Below are 17,029 nucleotides of genomic sequence, written 5' to 3'. Positions count from 1 at the left end.
CCTTCTCCTTTCTGCAAGGCCTAGCTCTACTGTGACCTCTTCTGAGAAGTCTGCTTTGCTCACCCCCCCCCCATACTGATCTCATTCGGCCCTAAACTCCCATTTTGTGGCTTTTTTTGACACTCATCTAACACTACTAGATAAATCCCTTGTGTCCATGTGGCTCTCCAAGCATCCAAACAGACCATACACCATGACTTACCCTCTTTTTGAAACACATTTATGTAGTTCATGTGACATCACAGATAAAGGCTAGACTGGGAAGGGATTTGAGGTCATGAAGGCTTTCATATTTTCCCCAAAATGGTCAAGGAAGAGTCTTTGACTTGTTAAGGACTTTGGAAGCTGAGTTGAGCCTCCTTTTGAAGTTGGAGTGTGCTCCAGTGTCCTATGTCTTGGCTTCAGCAGGGCGTGGGCCCATCCTCAGCACACTAATGCATCCACAGGCAGCTCCTTGCCAGGGTGGATGGGTCCTCTCTGCCTCCTAACTCTCTCCCTGGCTGCTGTTTCAGGGACCCGTGAAGGGTTTGTTCCCTGAAGGCTATAGTGGTTTTGATAAGAGAGCCTAGATCCCTCCTGTCTGCCCACCCTCAACCTGACCTTATCCTAGGAACGTTCCAAGCAACTACCATGCTGCCTCATGCCTGCACTGCCCCTTTCTGTTTATAGAACACGTCTGCCACAGCATCTTGTCTGGGCTCTCATATCTCCCCCCGCCGAGTTGCATCAGCTTCCCCACTGCAGAGACAAGGATAAGTGCCTTGCAAAGGATCACTCAGTCAGCTGGTGCAGCTTAGAGTCCAGGCTCCACACTCAAGTGCTCTGCTTAGTAGTCTTTGCATGGCTGCTCCTGGGCTGACAGGGAGAGAATTTCAGTGATTCATCTCTAATTCATCTCCATGCTCTGCCGGTTTTCTGTACCGTAAGCCATGAGATCTTATGGTCTCTCTCTTTTTTATCATGGTAAGATATATATAATATAAAGCTTACCATTTTTGAAATCGTGATAAAATATACACAACGTGAAATTTACCAATATAACCCTTCTAAATGTACAGTTTATTGGCATTTGTAACATCCACAATGGTGTGCGACCCTTACCACCATCCTTTTTCGGAGCTCTTTCATCCTTCTTTCCTTTAAGGCATAGTGTTTTATACCTTCTAGGGGTTAATTTCTTTTTCTTTCTTTCTTTCTTTCTTTTTTTTTAAGACTTTATTTATTTATTTATTTATTTATTTATTTATTTATTTACTTACTTACTTATTTAGTGTGAGCTGAAAGAGGGACGGGAGGGGGAGAGAGAGAATCATGAGCAGACTCTGCTGAGCACAGAGCCTGACGTGATCCCATGATCCTGAGATCATGACCTGAGTCAAAACCAAGAGTCAGACAAAGTTAATCGACTAGCTACCTTGTTAGTTTCTTTTTAATAAGGGTGTTAGAAAATTTCAAAGTCCAGAGGTGTGGATTTCTCAAAGATTCTTTTTGATTCTGTGTATAGTTTCATATTGGTTGTGAATACTGATGGTTTTATTTTTTCCTTCTGAGTCTCTCATTTCTTTTTCTTTTGTTAATACCTTGGCAAGGATTTTAGTAAGGATCATTATTAGTACAGTGATGGATAGACATAGTCATAGTGGACAATATCTTTGTTTTGTCTCAGAGTTTCTTCCCAGGAGATTATTTTGGATAAACATTTTCAGATTAAGAAAATTTACTCCTATTTCTTATCGGCTAATTTTTTTTTAAGATTTTATTTGTTTATATCAGAGAGAGAGGGAGAGAGCACAGACATGAACAGGGGGAGGGGCAGAGGGAGACAGACTCCCTGCTGACCAGGGAGCGTGATGTGGGGCCCCATCCTAGGCCCCTGGAATCATGACCTGAGCTGAAGGCAGACACCCAACCAACTGAGCTCTCCAGGCACCCCTTATTGGCTAAATTTTAAAAAATACAAAATGGATGTTGAGCTGTATCAAATACTTCATCTGCCTATATGAGAATGTTCATTTAGTTTTTATTCTTTATTTTATGATGTGGTAAATTATGTTAATAGATCTTCTGATTATGTGCCTTTCTTACACCTTGATGAATTTTAATAAGAATGTGACCCTAATGGTGGAATTTCTGAATTCTTTCCTGCTTTCACTGAGTGTATTCATTCAGATCATGGTAGTGGAGAGACCAGGGTTTGAAGCCAGAATACCTGAGTTTGAAAGTTCCACACTTTGCTAGTTTGGGCAAGTTATTTAATCTCTCTGTGTATTGATTTCTTTCTCTGGAAAATAATAATACCTATTTCAAAGAGTTGATATGGGAATTAAATGAGACAAGCCATGTGAAAAGGCTTAGCACAATGCCTAACAGAGTTCTCAATAAATGTTATTTTTACTAGCAAGCATTTATTGAGTACCTACTTTATACCAGGACCGATGCTAGGTGCTGGGAATTCATAGTTAGGGTGATCACACAACCCCATCAACCAGTACAGCCCTGGAAATCCTATTTTACACTTGTTATCCTGACATAATTGTTAGTAGCACTCCCTTTTGCTCTCAAAATTTCCAATTTGGATGATAAATTATTTAGTCACCAACTTATAGATGAAGAGAGCTATATAATGTGGATATGGAGGACCTGCTGGATTATTCACAACTGAGCTTCCCAAACATGGAGCAGAATTATGGTTATAGTCAAGGCAGATGTTCTTCGGGGCCCTGCATATGTCATAAGCCTTTCCCCAATCTTCTTGTTTGTATATTTGCCAACAAGAAATCTGCTACCATCATTACCTTTGTTCCTCTGAATGTAATGTATATTTTTTCTATTGCTGTTTTTAAGATTTCCTCTTTATTACTGATTTTGAGTCATCTGCTTATGATGTGAATTGGTGTGGTTTCTTTGTGTTTCTTGTGTTTGAAGTCAGTTGAGTTTCTTGGATTTTTAAGTCCAAAAGAGAAATCACAAAGGAAAATTTAAAACTTAGGAATGAATTTAATGAAAAATGTGCAAGACCTCTACATTGAAAACTATACTATATCACTGAATAAACTGAAAGAGCTAAATAAATGGAAAGATTTACCATGTTCATGGATTAGAAGTCTCAATATTGTTAAGTAGCTATTCTCCCTAAGGTGATCTATAAAGTCCATGCAATTCCAATTTTAAAAATTCTAGGAGGGATATATTTATTTTGTGTTGTAGAAATTAACCAATTTATTCTAAAATGTGTTTGAGAATGCAAAGAAACTAGAATGGCCAGAACATTTTTGAAAAAGAAGTTTGATTTTAAGACTTAACTAAAAACCTATAGTAATCAAGAGAGGATGGTGTTGGTGTCAGGATATATAAATCTGTCAGCTGCTGTCAGAACAGCACCAGAAGTAGTAGACCCACACATATATAGTTAATTGATATTTGATAGAGGAGTTAATGTAATTCAGTGGGAAAAGGATAGTATTTTCAGTGAGTTTTTCTGGAATGATAGGCTCTCTGTACTCCAAGAATTATAATGTATGAAGTTTGATATTAGATTTCATTTAAACAGAGAATTCTGCTGAACCTTTCCAAAAAGGATTTGCTAATAATTTTTTAGAGGTGCTGTCCAGTTCCAAATCTATTGTTTTTATATATTCATGTGAAAGTTAAGATTTGTGCCCAATTTTGAGAATCATTAGATGCCAGGAATGTGATGACCCCTGACCCAGATGGGTAGCCAGCACTAGGCCTGGTGCTTTGGGGTAGAGGAACAGAAAGAAAACATGAAAGCAGATTACTTTTAGAAATTGTCCTAAATAGACCATTGAAATGGCAAATGGAGAAGTTCTACTTCTGCTATATGCAGCCCACGACACAAGGCTACCTTCCTACCCAACTCCCAGTCTAGGGCTACTGTAGTAATTATAACAATCATTGGATTTATAACATATATAAATGTAAGATGTATAACAATAATAGTACAGAAAAAGAAGAAGAGAGAATATAGTTAGATAGGATTAGTGTTTATCTCACTGGAATTAGGTTGGTATAAAACCTAAAGTAGATTCTGATAAGGCAAGATATATACTGTAAGCCCTAGGGAACCATGAAGAAATAACTAAAAAAATAGTAAAAAAAATCATTAAGGGAATTAAAATGTTATACTAGAAAACAAAAGAGCTATAATGGCTATGCTGATATCAGACAAAAAAGGATTTTAAGACAAAAATGTTACTAAATAAATGGAGGGACATCCCATCTCCATGGACTAGAAGACTTAATATTGCTAAGATAGCAACACTTTGCAAATCCATCTGCAGATTCTGCCCATGCATTCCTACCACATCCCAACTGGCTTCTTTGCAGAAATTGACAAGCTGACCCCTAGACTTATATGGAAATTCGAGGGACTGAACACAGGCCAAAATACTTCTGAAAAAGAAAAACAAAGCTAGAGGACTCATATTTCCTGATTTCAAAACTTAATATATCAAGAAAATAACAAGACAAGCCGCAGACTGGGAAAAGATATTTGCAAAACTTTGGTAAATGACTGTTATGCCAAATATACAAAGAATGCTTAAAACCCAACAAACAAGAAGAGTGAACAACCTGTGGGATGCCTGGGTGGCTCAATGGTTGAGCATCTGCCTTTGGTCCAGGGCATGATTCCGGGATCCCGGATCGAGTCCCACATTGGGCTCCTTGCAGGGAGCCTGCTTCTCCCTCTGCCTATGTCTCTGCCTCTCTCTCTGTTTCTCTCATGAATAAATAAATAAACTCTTAAAAAAAAAAAAAAGAATGAACAACCTGGTTAACGGGTAGGCAGAGATCTGAACAGTCACCTCACCAAAGAAGATATATTGATGACAAATAAGCATATGAAAAGGTGCTCAAAACTGTATGTCATTAGGGAATTGCAAATTAAAATAACAATGAGATACTACTATGTACCTATTAGAATAGTGGAAATCCAAAAACACTGACAATACCAAATGCTTGTGAGGATGGGCAACAATGGAAAGTCACATTCATCGCTGTTGGAAACGCAGAATGGTACAGCCACTTTGAAGACAGTTGGCAGTGTTATCAAAAGTAAACATCATCAGTCAGCCCAGGTGGCTCAGCGGTTTAGTGCCGCCTTCAGCCCAGGATATGATCCTGGAGACCTGGGATCGAGTCCCATGTCGGGCTCACTGCATGGAGCCTGCTTCTCCCTCTGCCTGTGTCTCTGCCTCTCTCTCTCTCTCTCTCATGAATAAATAAATAAAATATTTTTTAAAAAAGTAAACATAATCTCACTACACAGTTCAGCAGTCCTCCTCTTGGTGTTTACCCAAATAAGTTGAAAATTTATGTCCCACACCTGGAGGCTGGCGGCTCAGTCAGTTGAGCATATGATTCTTGGTTTTGGCTCAGGTTATGATCTCATGGGTTGTGGGATGGAGGCTGACATAGGGCTCTGCACTCAGCGGAGAGTCTGCTTGAAGATTCTCTCCCTCTGCTCCCCCCATCCCCCGGCTCAAATAAATAAATAAATCTTTTTTTTTTAAACAAAACTTATGTCCACACAAAAACCTGCACAAGAATGTTTATAGCAACATTATCCATAATTACAAAAACGTGGAAGCAACAAGATGTCCTTCGGTAGGTGAATAGATAAATAAACCATATAATCCAGACAATGGAATATTATTCAGTACTAAAAATCCAAACAAATTATCAAGCCATGAAAAGACTTGGAAGGACCTTACATCCAGGTGAAAGAAGTGAAAGAAGCCAACCTGAAGGCTTGGCTATATACTATAGGATACCAACTGTATGACATTCTGGAAAAAGTGAATCTATGGAGACAGTATAAAGATGAGTGGTTTCCAGGGGCTAGGGGGAAGGGGATGAATACACAGAGCACAGAAGATTTTTAGGGCAGTGAAACTATTCTATATGATAAATAATAAGGAACACGTGCCATGCATGATACATTTGTCCAAACCCATAGACTATACAACATGAGAGTGAACCCTGGGTGAGAGTAATGTACAAATGTAGTTTCGTCAGTTGTAACAAATATTATACCACTCTGGTCTGGGGTTGTGATGGTGAAGGAGGCCAGGAGTGTGTGGGGTGAAGGGGTGTATGAGAACTCTCTGTACTATCTGCTCAATTTTGCTGTAAACCTAAAACTGTTCTAAAGAATGAAGTCTATTTAAAAAAAAAACACAACTTAATACAAAGCTACAGAAATCAAGACAGGGGGGTGGTACACCTAGAAGGATAGGCATATAGATCAAAGGAATAGAATTGTGAGTCCGGGAATAAACCTATATATTTATTGTGAACTGGTTTCCACAAGGGCACCAGAACCATGTAAGAGGAAGTATGCTTCCTCTTGGTCAATGAGATGAATGTGTACCAAAAAAAAATCACAAAGGCCTGTGGGAAGTACCGTAATAGGTCATACAAACCAGGAGTGCTATTAGAATTCAAAGTAAGGTGGTGGTGGTGACCTTTGTCTGGGATAGTCAAGCAGGGTTCCCAGAGCAGATGCCACTTGATAAGGCCATTAGTGAAGGAAGGGAAGGGGGAAGTACATGTCAGGCCACAAAGTATGGGAACTTTAAGAAAAGCTGTGAGTGGGCAGCCTGGGTAGCTCAGCGGTTTAGCACCGCCTTCAGCCCAGGGTGTGATCCTGGAGACCCAGGATCAAGTCCTTTGTCGAGCTTCCTGCACGGAGCCTGTTTCTCCCTCTGCCTGTGTCTCTGCCTCTCTCTCTCTCTGTGTCTCTCATGAATGAAAAAATAAAATTAAAAAAAAGAAAAAGAAAAGCCATGTGTATTGTTATTTATTGTCCCTCTCTGTGATCTTCCTGCCATGTCTTCAGGATCTAACCCAGGGACGGGTAAGCCCTCAGTCAGTAAAGTGTACAAACCAGGTTTGTTTGTTTTTTTTTTCCTCAAAATTTTATTTATTTGGGAGAGAGAGCATGAGAGAGAGTGTGAGCACAAGCACAAGCAGGGGGAGGGGCAGAGGGAGACATACTCCCCACTGAGTAGGGATCCCGCCAGACTCAGGACTCCATCCTAGGGCCCCAGGATTGTGACCTGAGCCGGAGGCAGATGCTTAACCGATTGAGCCACCCAGAGCCCAGGACAAACCAGTTTTGGGGGTTCCCTTGATTCCTCGTGGACCCCAGAGATACTGGGTAGCCTTACCTCTTTTTGAGGGGAATTGCTGGGTTAGGGAACCCACCTCTTATAGTAGTAATGTTCCAGAAATGGTGACAAGGATTAAGGCTTGAGGGTGGAAGCCCCAAAGCAAGAGTGGCTGGGAACTCCACCCTCTCGGAAGGGTGAGGAGTTGGCCTCTTGGGTTACACATGTGCCCCAGCTGGGCTCAGGCCCACCCTTCTCTTCCCTCGGTGTTTATTGCTGCTCAGCCCTGCCCAAGAAGAGCTGCCGAGTCAGCTTTCTCTGGCTGGGCCAGCTCTTGTTGCTGAGCTGCTCTGTATCTCTCACACTATCCACCCCTTAGATAAACAGCCCGCGTCCTCCACACGCCTCGGAGTTCTGATGTGGCTGCGCAGGGCTCCATGAGCCAGATGCCTCTCTCTAAGAAGGACCCTGGCAGTGGGCCCTGCTTTTCTTCCAGCTGAGTCAGGCCCTTGCTGGAGTCACAGGGGAATCCACTTCCTGCCTGAAAAGGTGGCCGCAGCAGAACTGTGGGCTGGGCAGGGCCTTCCTACCTCACTGCCCACAACCCCCAGGTCTGCATGAGCCATCCCCTCGATGCTTTATGTGAGTGTTTTATCTGTCAAACCCAGCCCTGCAAACTGAGCGCCACTCAGAGTAGTTCTGTAGCCGCCCTGGCTTCCCATGAATCACAAGTGGCCCTGGATGTTTATCACATCACCCGCCACTCTGCCCTCCTGTACCTGCACGAAGACGCTGAACCACATAGCTCTGCAAGTCCTACATACTGAGTAAACTCCCCTGAGCCGCCTTAAGCTTGGTTTGCTCTGGAGTCTGAGCCAGGGGATTTGCTTTCTTTGAAAGGTGGCCTGTAGAGAAATGTCACCAGCAGCTGGTTGGTGGTACTTCTTTTCCCATGGCCAGTGGGCCTTGGGGATGACAGGGAGGCCAGATGCTGAGGCTCTAGGGGCTCAGCCCTGCTGGTGGGATTAGGTGACAGGTGTGGCTGGACTCAGCCTCTGAGGGCTGGGGTGGGGAATCCAAGCAGGCCAGCTGAGTACTCATGGCTTTGGAGAGGACCTGTTGACCTAGTACTCTCAGTGTGGGCTTGTCTTGGCCTCATGAGGGGCCAGACTAAGCCGGAGTGGGGGAAGAAGAAAATCTGTTACAGAAGGAGGAGGTGGGAGAGAGGCCAGCTGTAAAGCATCCTCCAACAGGCCTTTTGAGGGAAAATTCAAATCTGTGGGGCTATCAGATGACCCCTGCCTTCCAGGAGATACAAGAACCCGTTGAGACAATTCAGACTGCTCTATGGCAGGGGAGGCCCAGGGAATGTGACCGTCATTTTGCCAGGACAGAGCTGGCTTCATCTCCTACAGGAAGTCTTCACTGACCTCCTTCTTTAGCAGCTTCAGGATCCTGTTCATACGTCCTCAACATTCCCTGTCACTCCAGAACGTGTTTGTCTATCTCTAGCACCACAGCAAAACTTCATGAACTTCCACATGGGGCCTAGGAAACTGCATTTTTAACTAACACCCCCCCCCCCCAGTAAAGGTGATTTTGGCCTACGCAGACTTCAGACACTTTGAGAACCATCTTGCCCTAGAACAGACTCCAATAAAAATATAATATGAACCACGTGTGTAATTTTAAATTTTCTAGTAGCCACTTAAAAACATAAAACAGGTAAAATTATTTTAAAAGTGCTTTTATTTCACCTGATATATCCAAAATGTTATCATTTCAATGTACAATCAACACAAAAATTGTTGATGAGATGTTTCACCTTTTTTTCAGTCTTTAAAACCTGGTGAATATTTTATACTTACAACACATCTCAATTTGGACAGGCTGCATTTCAAGTGCTCAACAGCCACATGTGGCTAGTGACTTCACATAGATGGAATAACTCTAGAGCTATGTAGTGAATATGGTCCACGGGCCAACAGTTCCAGCCTTGCATAGGGGCTTGGTAGAAATTCAGGTTCTCAGGCCCCTGCCTGGACCTACTGAATCCGAACCTGCATTTTAACATGTTAGCAGATGCTTCTTGTGCACATTGAAGGTGTCAAGCCCTGCTCTACAGCTAGATCATGAGCTCAATGGGTGTAAAGACTATGATTTACTTATTTCTAGCATCTTATGGAGAGCCTGGCATCTAGAAGGCACATGGCAAATGTTTTTGGAGGAAAGGAATGAATACGTGAATCCTGCTTTCCCCCACCCACTCTTGTTAGCCCCTCATTCCCTGTGCACACTTCGTGAGAATCTCAGACTCTTAGGTCTGAAGAATAACGTAGGAGTCAGAGAATAAATGTATGTCATTGCTGATAGGAAGTTAAAATTTTTGGAGCCTAACTCCTTTGAGCCCTTACATGGTTAAGTCCCACAGCTTGTTGGGCATAGCTGGCCACCCTCTTTCAGGACAAGAATGGTTGGTTGGAGTTTTTTTAAGATTTTTTTTTTTTTAATATGAGAGAGAGTGCACGTGCACATGAAGGAGGGGAGGAGTAGAAGGACAATTAGACTCCCCACTGAACGAGATCCTGGGATCAATGCAGGGCTTGATCCCAGGACCTCAAGATCATGACCTAAGCCAAAATCAGGTGCTTAACCAATTTAGCTACCAAGTGCCCCAGGACATGAGTGGTTTGATGAGGGTAGACCACCCCACAGTAAAGCATGTTGCTGGGCCTGGCTTCCTTCTCAGACATCTCTGAACTCTTCCTCAGAAATTGTATGGAGCCGTTGTTCAGAGACCCTAGGCCTGGCCTATGCATATTAGTTAGCCATCGATTGATTCTCAGTCTTCTTCCAGAGGAGATTTAAGGCACCTGTAAACGTGTGCATTCCAGCAGAATGAAACAAAAATAGAAATAGTAGGGACGCCTGGGTGGCTTAGCGGTTGGGCGTCTGCCTTTGGCTCAGGGTGTGATCTCATGGTCCCGGGATCGAGTCCTGCGTCGGGTTCCCTGCATGGAGCCTGCTTCTCCCTCTGCTTACATCTCTGCCTCTCTCTCTGTGTCTCTCATGAATAAATAAATAAAATTTTAAAATAAAATAGAAATAGTATTAGGGAAGTGTGCATAGATGCATGGACAGGGATGTTCACTCTAGCAGTAGTCTATAGTCAGAAACAATCTAAATATCCAACAATAGGGCAGTAGATAAATGTACTATGGCCCATCCAACCACTGAAATTTCCTGTCACAATTAGGGGTACTAATATGGAGGTATTCATTGACATGGAAAAATGTTCATTACATAGTGTAAGAGTGTTAATGAGCTCATTTTATTTACATGTGTGGAAGAATGTCTGGAAAGGATATATACCCCAAAACATCAACGTTTGGGAGGAAAACATTTTCTAGGGGAGGAATTATGAGTGAATCTTACTCTCTTTTTGTCCGTCCACTGCTTCTGTAATTGCTGTTTTTTCCCCTCAGTGAACTTGAATTCTTCTGTAATACAAAAATAAAATGTACAAAACCGAATATGGGTGAGGAAAATGGAAAAAGGTAAAAATGGGAGTTCTATTCTGCATCGAATTTGTTTGAAAATATATTAATTTAAAAAAAATCCTACATTCAAGTTTATAGTGTTTTGGCCCAATGGGTATATTTACATGAAGCAAGCAATTATTAAGTGTTTGAGAGATAGATTTATAAGATTAGGGTTTGAAAACTCATGAGCCAGCTTTTGTTAAATTTCAGTCTGTACTCAGGAAGTGAAAGTTAATAATGGTGCAGTCTCTGTCTTGACCCGCCCTTCAGTGTGGGCTCTAAATAGCCTGTGTGTGTTGGATAATGACTGTGCAAGAGAGAATCCTAAAATCATGTGTCAGAGCTGGGTGGGTGGGTGCGTGGAAGGGAATAAGCACAGGTGCACAAATACCCGTGAAATCTAGTGCAGGACTATTTTTCACCACCTTCAATGCTAGCTAGCACTTTGGTCCCAGCCTCCATCCATAGGTTCCTATATGGTCTTCCTGTTTCCACCCTATGTCCATTCATGACCCTGAAGCTAAGCCATCCTCCCCATAATCTGGCCCACCTGTTGGATCTCATCACCTGTACCTCACCTCCTGCTCTCTCCACTCCACAGCAGCCACACAGCAGCTAAAGTTCACTCATTCTTCATGCTCTCACATGCCCTTGTATGACTATTCCACAATTTATTTACCCATTCACCTTGTTTCCTTATCAGCTCTCTGTGGGACACTGAAGTTTTTTTTCTTAGCTTGCCCTTTCAGTGATTGTGTAGCTCTATCTGGAATCTAGAATCTGGTTTCATATAGATTCTCCTCTTTCTGCACGTCCCATTTTCCTTGCTGGAATGTTCTCTGCCTTCCTTGGGGCTTGCTTCCCCACCTCCTGTGGTCTCTGCTGAATTGTCATCTGATTCCTAAGTCCTTTCTTAGCATGCTATACAAAGGAACAACCTCTGTTCTGCTCCAACACCTTCCCCTACTTCATTTTTCTTCGTGGGTTTTACCAGTACATACTTATTTGTTTGCTGTTTGCCTGCCTCCACTAGAATGTAAATTCCCCCAAAGCAGGGACTTTGTTGCTTTTCTTTCTTTTTTTTAAGATTTTATTTATTTATTCATGAGAGACACAGAGACAAAGAGAGGCAGAGACACCAGCAGAGAGAGAAGCAGGCTCCATGCAGGGAGCCCGATGTGGGACTCTATCCCGGGTCTCCAGGATCAGGCCCTGGGCTGAAGGTGGCGCTAAACCACTGAGCCACCCAGGCTGCCCTTCTTTCCTTTTTTAAAAAAGATATTATTTATTTATGATAGAGAGCATACATAAGTAGGGAGGGGGCAGAGAGCCCTCTGCGGGTCTGGATCCCAGAACTCACCCTGGGATCATGACCTGAGCCCAAGGCAGCCACTTAACCAATTGATCCACCCAGGCACCCCTGTTACTCTTCTTTATAGTCATTTTCTTGGTGTTCAGTGCTCCAAGTAGGTGCTCAATAAATATTTGAAGGAAGGAATGGACTTCAGATAATCATGTGACTGATCTTCCTCATTTGGCCAAGGAAGCGCCTGATGCCAATAGAGAAAGCTTCCAAGCCTTGCCCAGGGTCACACAGCTGGGGCAGCAGGGCTAGATCCTGCCCTGTCCATTCTGCTCCTGCTTCTGCCTGTGCCTTGGAAGGGAGATTAACCACACACACAGGGGCCGTGGCCTCGTCCATCCTGTCTCCTGTGTGTTTTTCCAGTTTATACAGAATTTCAGCCCAGAATAGCAGAAGAAAAAAACAGTTGTTCCTCCAGAACCCTGGAAGCTCTTCCGGTGGGTCTGTCTTTGGAAAAACAGCAGCAATCTCAGGGTGAGAAGGTAGGAAATGGAGGAGGGGTCTTACAGCCGTGCTGTGGGGACAACGGGCTGGGTTTGGTTTTACAATTAAAATAACATCTGGGTCTGTTTCCGCAGAGCGGTTCTGGAAGGTGGGTGGTCTGTCTGAAGTATCAGGTGCAGCCTTCCCCTGTCCTGGCCCAGGAGGCTGTGAGAGGGCCAGTGGCTAATGGGCTCCCCCAGCAGATGACATAGGAGAGAAGGTGGGCCCAAAGAAGGCTCTGGAAACTCTACCTGCGCCTGCCTTGAAAGCCTGCTGGTCTCTACGCTGGCCTCACAAGGAGGCATCTTCAGACACTTTCCCCCGTGCCTCCATGCCTCCTTGAGATTATTTAGACACCCCTTTGATGCATAGAGAGCTCTGGCCTCGTCTCTCTCATGCCCCATGTGGTTTATTAATCATCTGTGAAGTGAGAGGTTGAGGCGTCACTCATCCATATGAGGGCGGTGGGGCCCTGGAGCAGTGGAATGGAGTGGGGGAAGGACTCTGAGAGCTGTTCCAGTCTTCTGAATCATGTCCCTCTGTCTCTCTGGCTTCTCAGATGCAGCTTTTGGATAAGTTTCCCATTGAAGGTGGCCAGAAGGATCCCAAGCAGAGAATCATCCCCTTCCTTCCAGGTAAGCCTTGGATGGTCCCACTGTTGGGTTGGGAGGCAACCTGGGGAGAAGCATTTCTTAGGTTAAGAAAAGGCTGGTGACTTCGCTGGAAATTCTGGGCAGGGTGGCCCAAAGAATCTGCATCCTAACAACTCCCTCAGAGGATAGGAAGCCCCTGACTGTAAAGGCCACCGCTCCCACAGGGACCTCTCCCACCATTCCCAGACCATCTCTCTTGGCTCCCGGCCATGTAACTTCTAAGGAATTTCTTAGGCTCTGGGACTTCGGTTTCCTCTTTACAGAAAGCACAGAGACATCAAGTTCTTCTGTGAAAGGATGAAGAACTAACTGCAGGCTGAATTCTTCCCACTACTCCCATTGTAATCATTGAGACCCTTAAATTGAGCACACTTGCCATGTTTGATCTTGGATCCTCCTGGCACATTATCCAGCCGAGGCTCTGAGACTGTACATGACATGGCCTGTGAGTTGTCAGAGTTGGGATTTGAACTCAAGTCTGTCTGGCCATAAGGACCATTAGCCACTACACCATCTTGGAACATGTTTAAGGCAATTGATTTTGTGTAGTTTAGAGGAAACTGCCCAGATGTGTCATAATCTGCTGTCGCGATGATATCTTTAATTGGTGTACTATTTATAGCTTACAAAATGCTTTTTTGTTATCGTGTACAAGTTTCCCTCCTGAGGTGTGTATTCTTATTTCTGCTTGAGAGATGAAGATGTTGGGGTTCAGAGAGGTTAGGTAACTACTCATAGAAGTAGTAGAGCTCAGGTCTTCTCCATTCTGGGCTCTTTGCCCTGAACCTATGGGTGATACTGCCTTTTGGCTCCAGATCCTCTGCCTTTTACCAGGCCATTGAGCTGGGCTGGGTCACAATAGCCTTACCCCCATTACTGTTGGGCCCCAGCAATGGCAACCAGTGGGACCTTCGTAAGAAGCAGGGTCCCTGTCTCATTAACTCTCTGGCACACCTTCACCCCATGGTCAGCACCTACTTGGTGACTTGAAAACCAAGTCAAAGAGTGAGTCCTCTCTGAAAGGTGCTCCTCACACATCCCCCTCTGCTAAAGCAGGGAAAGATAAGAGCATGCATTGCTGCCTGTCCTTTGAGCCTTATGCTAAAATTGGAGAGAATTAATTTAGCTACCAGGAAAAACTTCCACATCCCACAGTTCGGGCAAGATTGGAACCAGTCAGTGAGGATATAGAGAATCCCACCCCTGTGTGTCTTTCATGGAGGCAGAGGACTGCTTCTCTATCCCTAGTCTAGGAGTTAATATGGGAGACTTTCATGCCCTACCTGGCTTTACACTGAGTCCTGAGGGAATTTGGAATCTCCAACACCCAGGTTTGTATGACCTTAGATGTTGCTCCAGTACAGTCCAGACACTCTGCCCACTGAGGACTTGAGAGCCCATCTGGGATGCTGTAGACACAAGTGTCCCAGAGCCAAGATGAAGCCAGCATGATGCTCTGGTATCAGGAGTGGACCTGGCCTTGGGGGCAGGAAGGCTGCCCTATTTCCTTGAGAATGATGGCCTTTTTCTCCCACTGGTGGCCAGTGCTCCAGGAAATCAGCTCGTCATCATACAGTCAGCGGGTGTTTATGAGGGGTTCAGCCTGTGCCAGGCCTGGGGCTAGAGGGTGGGATGGCCTGGTCAGCCAAGGAAGGATGTAGATTTGTTTCCTTCATCTAAGGAATCCTCAAGCTACTAAGAGAGATGAGAGGGGCAAGGCCTACTCTGTAATCAGGAAATCAATGGAGGCAGGATGTGACCCTTTTTACTGCCATGCAGTTCCAAGCGTGTTTAGAGTGTGTCATTGTGAGCTGAGGAAGGCAGCCCCAAGGCCTCCTGATGGAGGGGAGACCTGAAGCTGACCTCCAAGGATGGGTGGGCTTGGAGGGTGGGGGGAAGCACAAGGCTTCTGTCCTGCCACTACCAGAGTCCAGCGTCTGGGGAATCATGCTGCCTGGCTTCCGCCTGCAGCATCTGGCTCTGTCACTTACCAAGTGTGTTACTTTCTTTGTGCCTCAGTATTCTCATCTGGAAAATAGGGATGATAATACTATCTACTTCATGGGGCTATTGTCAGGATAAAATGAATTAATACATTACAGGGGCTTAGGACTGTGGCTAGCCTCTAACAGGACCTAAATAAATGTTAGCCCTTAGGATGACCAATTCCTGACGTGTGCCTAGTGCTTTCACACAGCACACTCACATGTGTACTCTCATTTGCTCCTCCCAAGGAGGTTATTATCTCCATTTTACTGACTAGGAAATTGAGGCCACAGGAGGCTAATAGACTTGCACAGGCCACACAGCCAAAAGTTGTAACCAGCTCCAGAACCTTATCCTGACCTCTGGCCAGGGCTACCTGCCCTGTCAACCACCTCAGAAGAGGATCGCCCAACAGCTGTTGCAGGACAAGGGCCCTCTCTGAAATTCAGTTTTCTCTTGTAGGCTTGTGGTGAGGATAAAAAGAATTCATGGAGAGCATTTTGCACAGTGCCTGTGCCGTAGTAAGTGCTCAATAAATGGCAGCTGTTAATAAACAAAGTCCCCTGCCTCCATGCTGCCCCCAACTTCTGGGAAAGGCCAGCCCAGGGCCCCTTCCAGCCCCAAGGTGATGGGATCTCTGCATAGCAGGTGATATCATAGAGAGGAATGAGGCTGATTGGCTCCCATCCCATCCAAAGGAAGTTTACTTTGCCTGTTTTGCTGCTTTTCTCCTGTTGCTTCTCTGATGCTTCTCTCTTGCTCACTTTCCATGACTTCAGAGTGGGTGTTGCCGGTCATGTGGAAACCCACCCTGGGTGCTCCCAGGCCTGGTCCTGGCTTCCCCCTGCCCACTAGAAACTTCCTAACCCTTTCATACTCTGCTGTCTCCCTCACTTGGACAGAAGGAGAAAGAAGCCAACACAATTGGAATCAAGCTAGGGAGGGCCACGTGGGCATGCAGGTTCACAGCCTGCCCCCAACCCAGGATCCATGGGGGTCCCCCAGGGCGAGAGGGGAGAGGGGAAGAGAGCAAGGCAATGATAAATGTTTCCTGTCTTAGGTAGGTTTCCTAAAAGCAGAGCCTGAGATGAAGATTCTTATATAGGTGACTTAGAGGGGCCCCTCTTGGGTGAACGTCCCAAGGCAGTGAGAAAAGCAGGACAGGGCAGAGGAAGAAGCCCAAGGTGAATGGCACCAGCTTGTCCCATTGTAGGAGACAACTTCTATACTCCCCATAGGTCATCGTTTGTCTGGAAGCTTCCCCCCGCCCCAGAGGGCACCGGGTACGGGTGAGGTGTCTCCTGAGGGCTCAGGCTCCATGCCTTTGGAGAAGGGGCAGCTGTAAGCCCACAGCACTGAGCACCCACAGCAGTTTGGGGTGGGGGCATGTGCTGGTGAGGGGGTTCTGGGCAGGGGCCAATATCTACTATGTCATCTAACACCAGTTAGGTCTCTGTTTCTACCTCTCTGCCTTTGGGAAGGGTGGCTCAGTTCACCTGCTGATTCCCTCAGGCTCAGCCCTGGCAGCATGACTCAACAGAACCTGGGTCAAACACACCAGCTGCCTTCACTCTTAGAACTCTCGGGAGGGCTAGCAACCAGCCTCCGGAGCAGCTTTGCCAGCCTTTTACCTTGCCTAGAATTTCAGAGCAAGGAACACCCAAGGGGAGAAAGTAGAGAGCACCGATTATCTCCAGAGGGCCTCAGGGATTTTTGTTTGTTTGTTTAAGATTTTATTTATTTATTCATGGGAAACGCACACAGAGAGGCAGAGACATAGGCAGAGGGAGAAGCAGGCTCCACGGGGAGCCTGATGTGGGACTCGATCTCAGGCAGATGGGTCTCCGTTTTAGCTTCAGATGTACCAGG

The 17,029-nt window shown here is 45.0% G+C and overlaps 1 protein-coding gene across 3 annotated transcripts in view; it reads left to right on the top strand.

The window, feature by feature from the left end:
* The window catches only part of SH3PXD2A (SH3 and PX domains 2A), a 236,149-nt gene that overhangs the window by 78,470 nt on the left and 140,650 nt on the right, over window positions 1-17,029 (top strand). For all 3 annotated transcript variants that reach the window (XM_055345889.1, XM_055345892.1, XM_055345890.1), the window contains one exon: window positions 13,081-13,156. In XM_055345889.1, the coding sequence (XP_055201864.1) occupies window positions 13,081-13,156 (76 nt within the window). The remainder of the gene's footprint in view (window positions 1-13,080; window positions 13,157-17,029) is intronic.

This window comes from Nyctereutes procyonoides, unplaced genomic scaffold, assembly GCF_905146905.1.
Source record: "Nyctereutes procyonoides isolate TBG_1078 unplaced genomic scaffold, NYPRO_anot_genome, whole genome shotgun sequence".
Classification (NCBI taxonomy): domain Eukaryota; kingdom Metazoa; phylum Chordata; class Mammalia; order Carnivora; family Canidae; genus Nyctereutes; species Nyctereutes procyonoides.
This window is presented reverse-complemented; position numbering and strand designations above follow the sequence as displayed.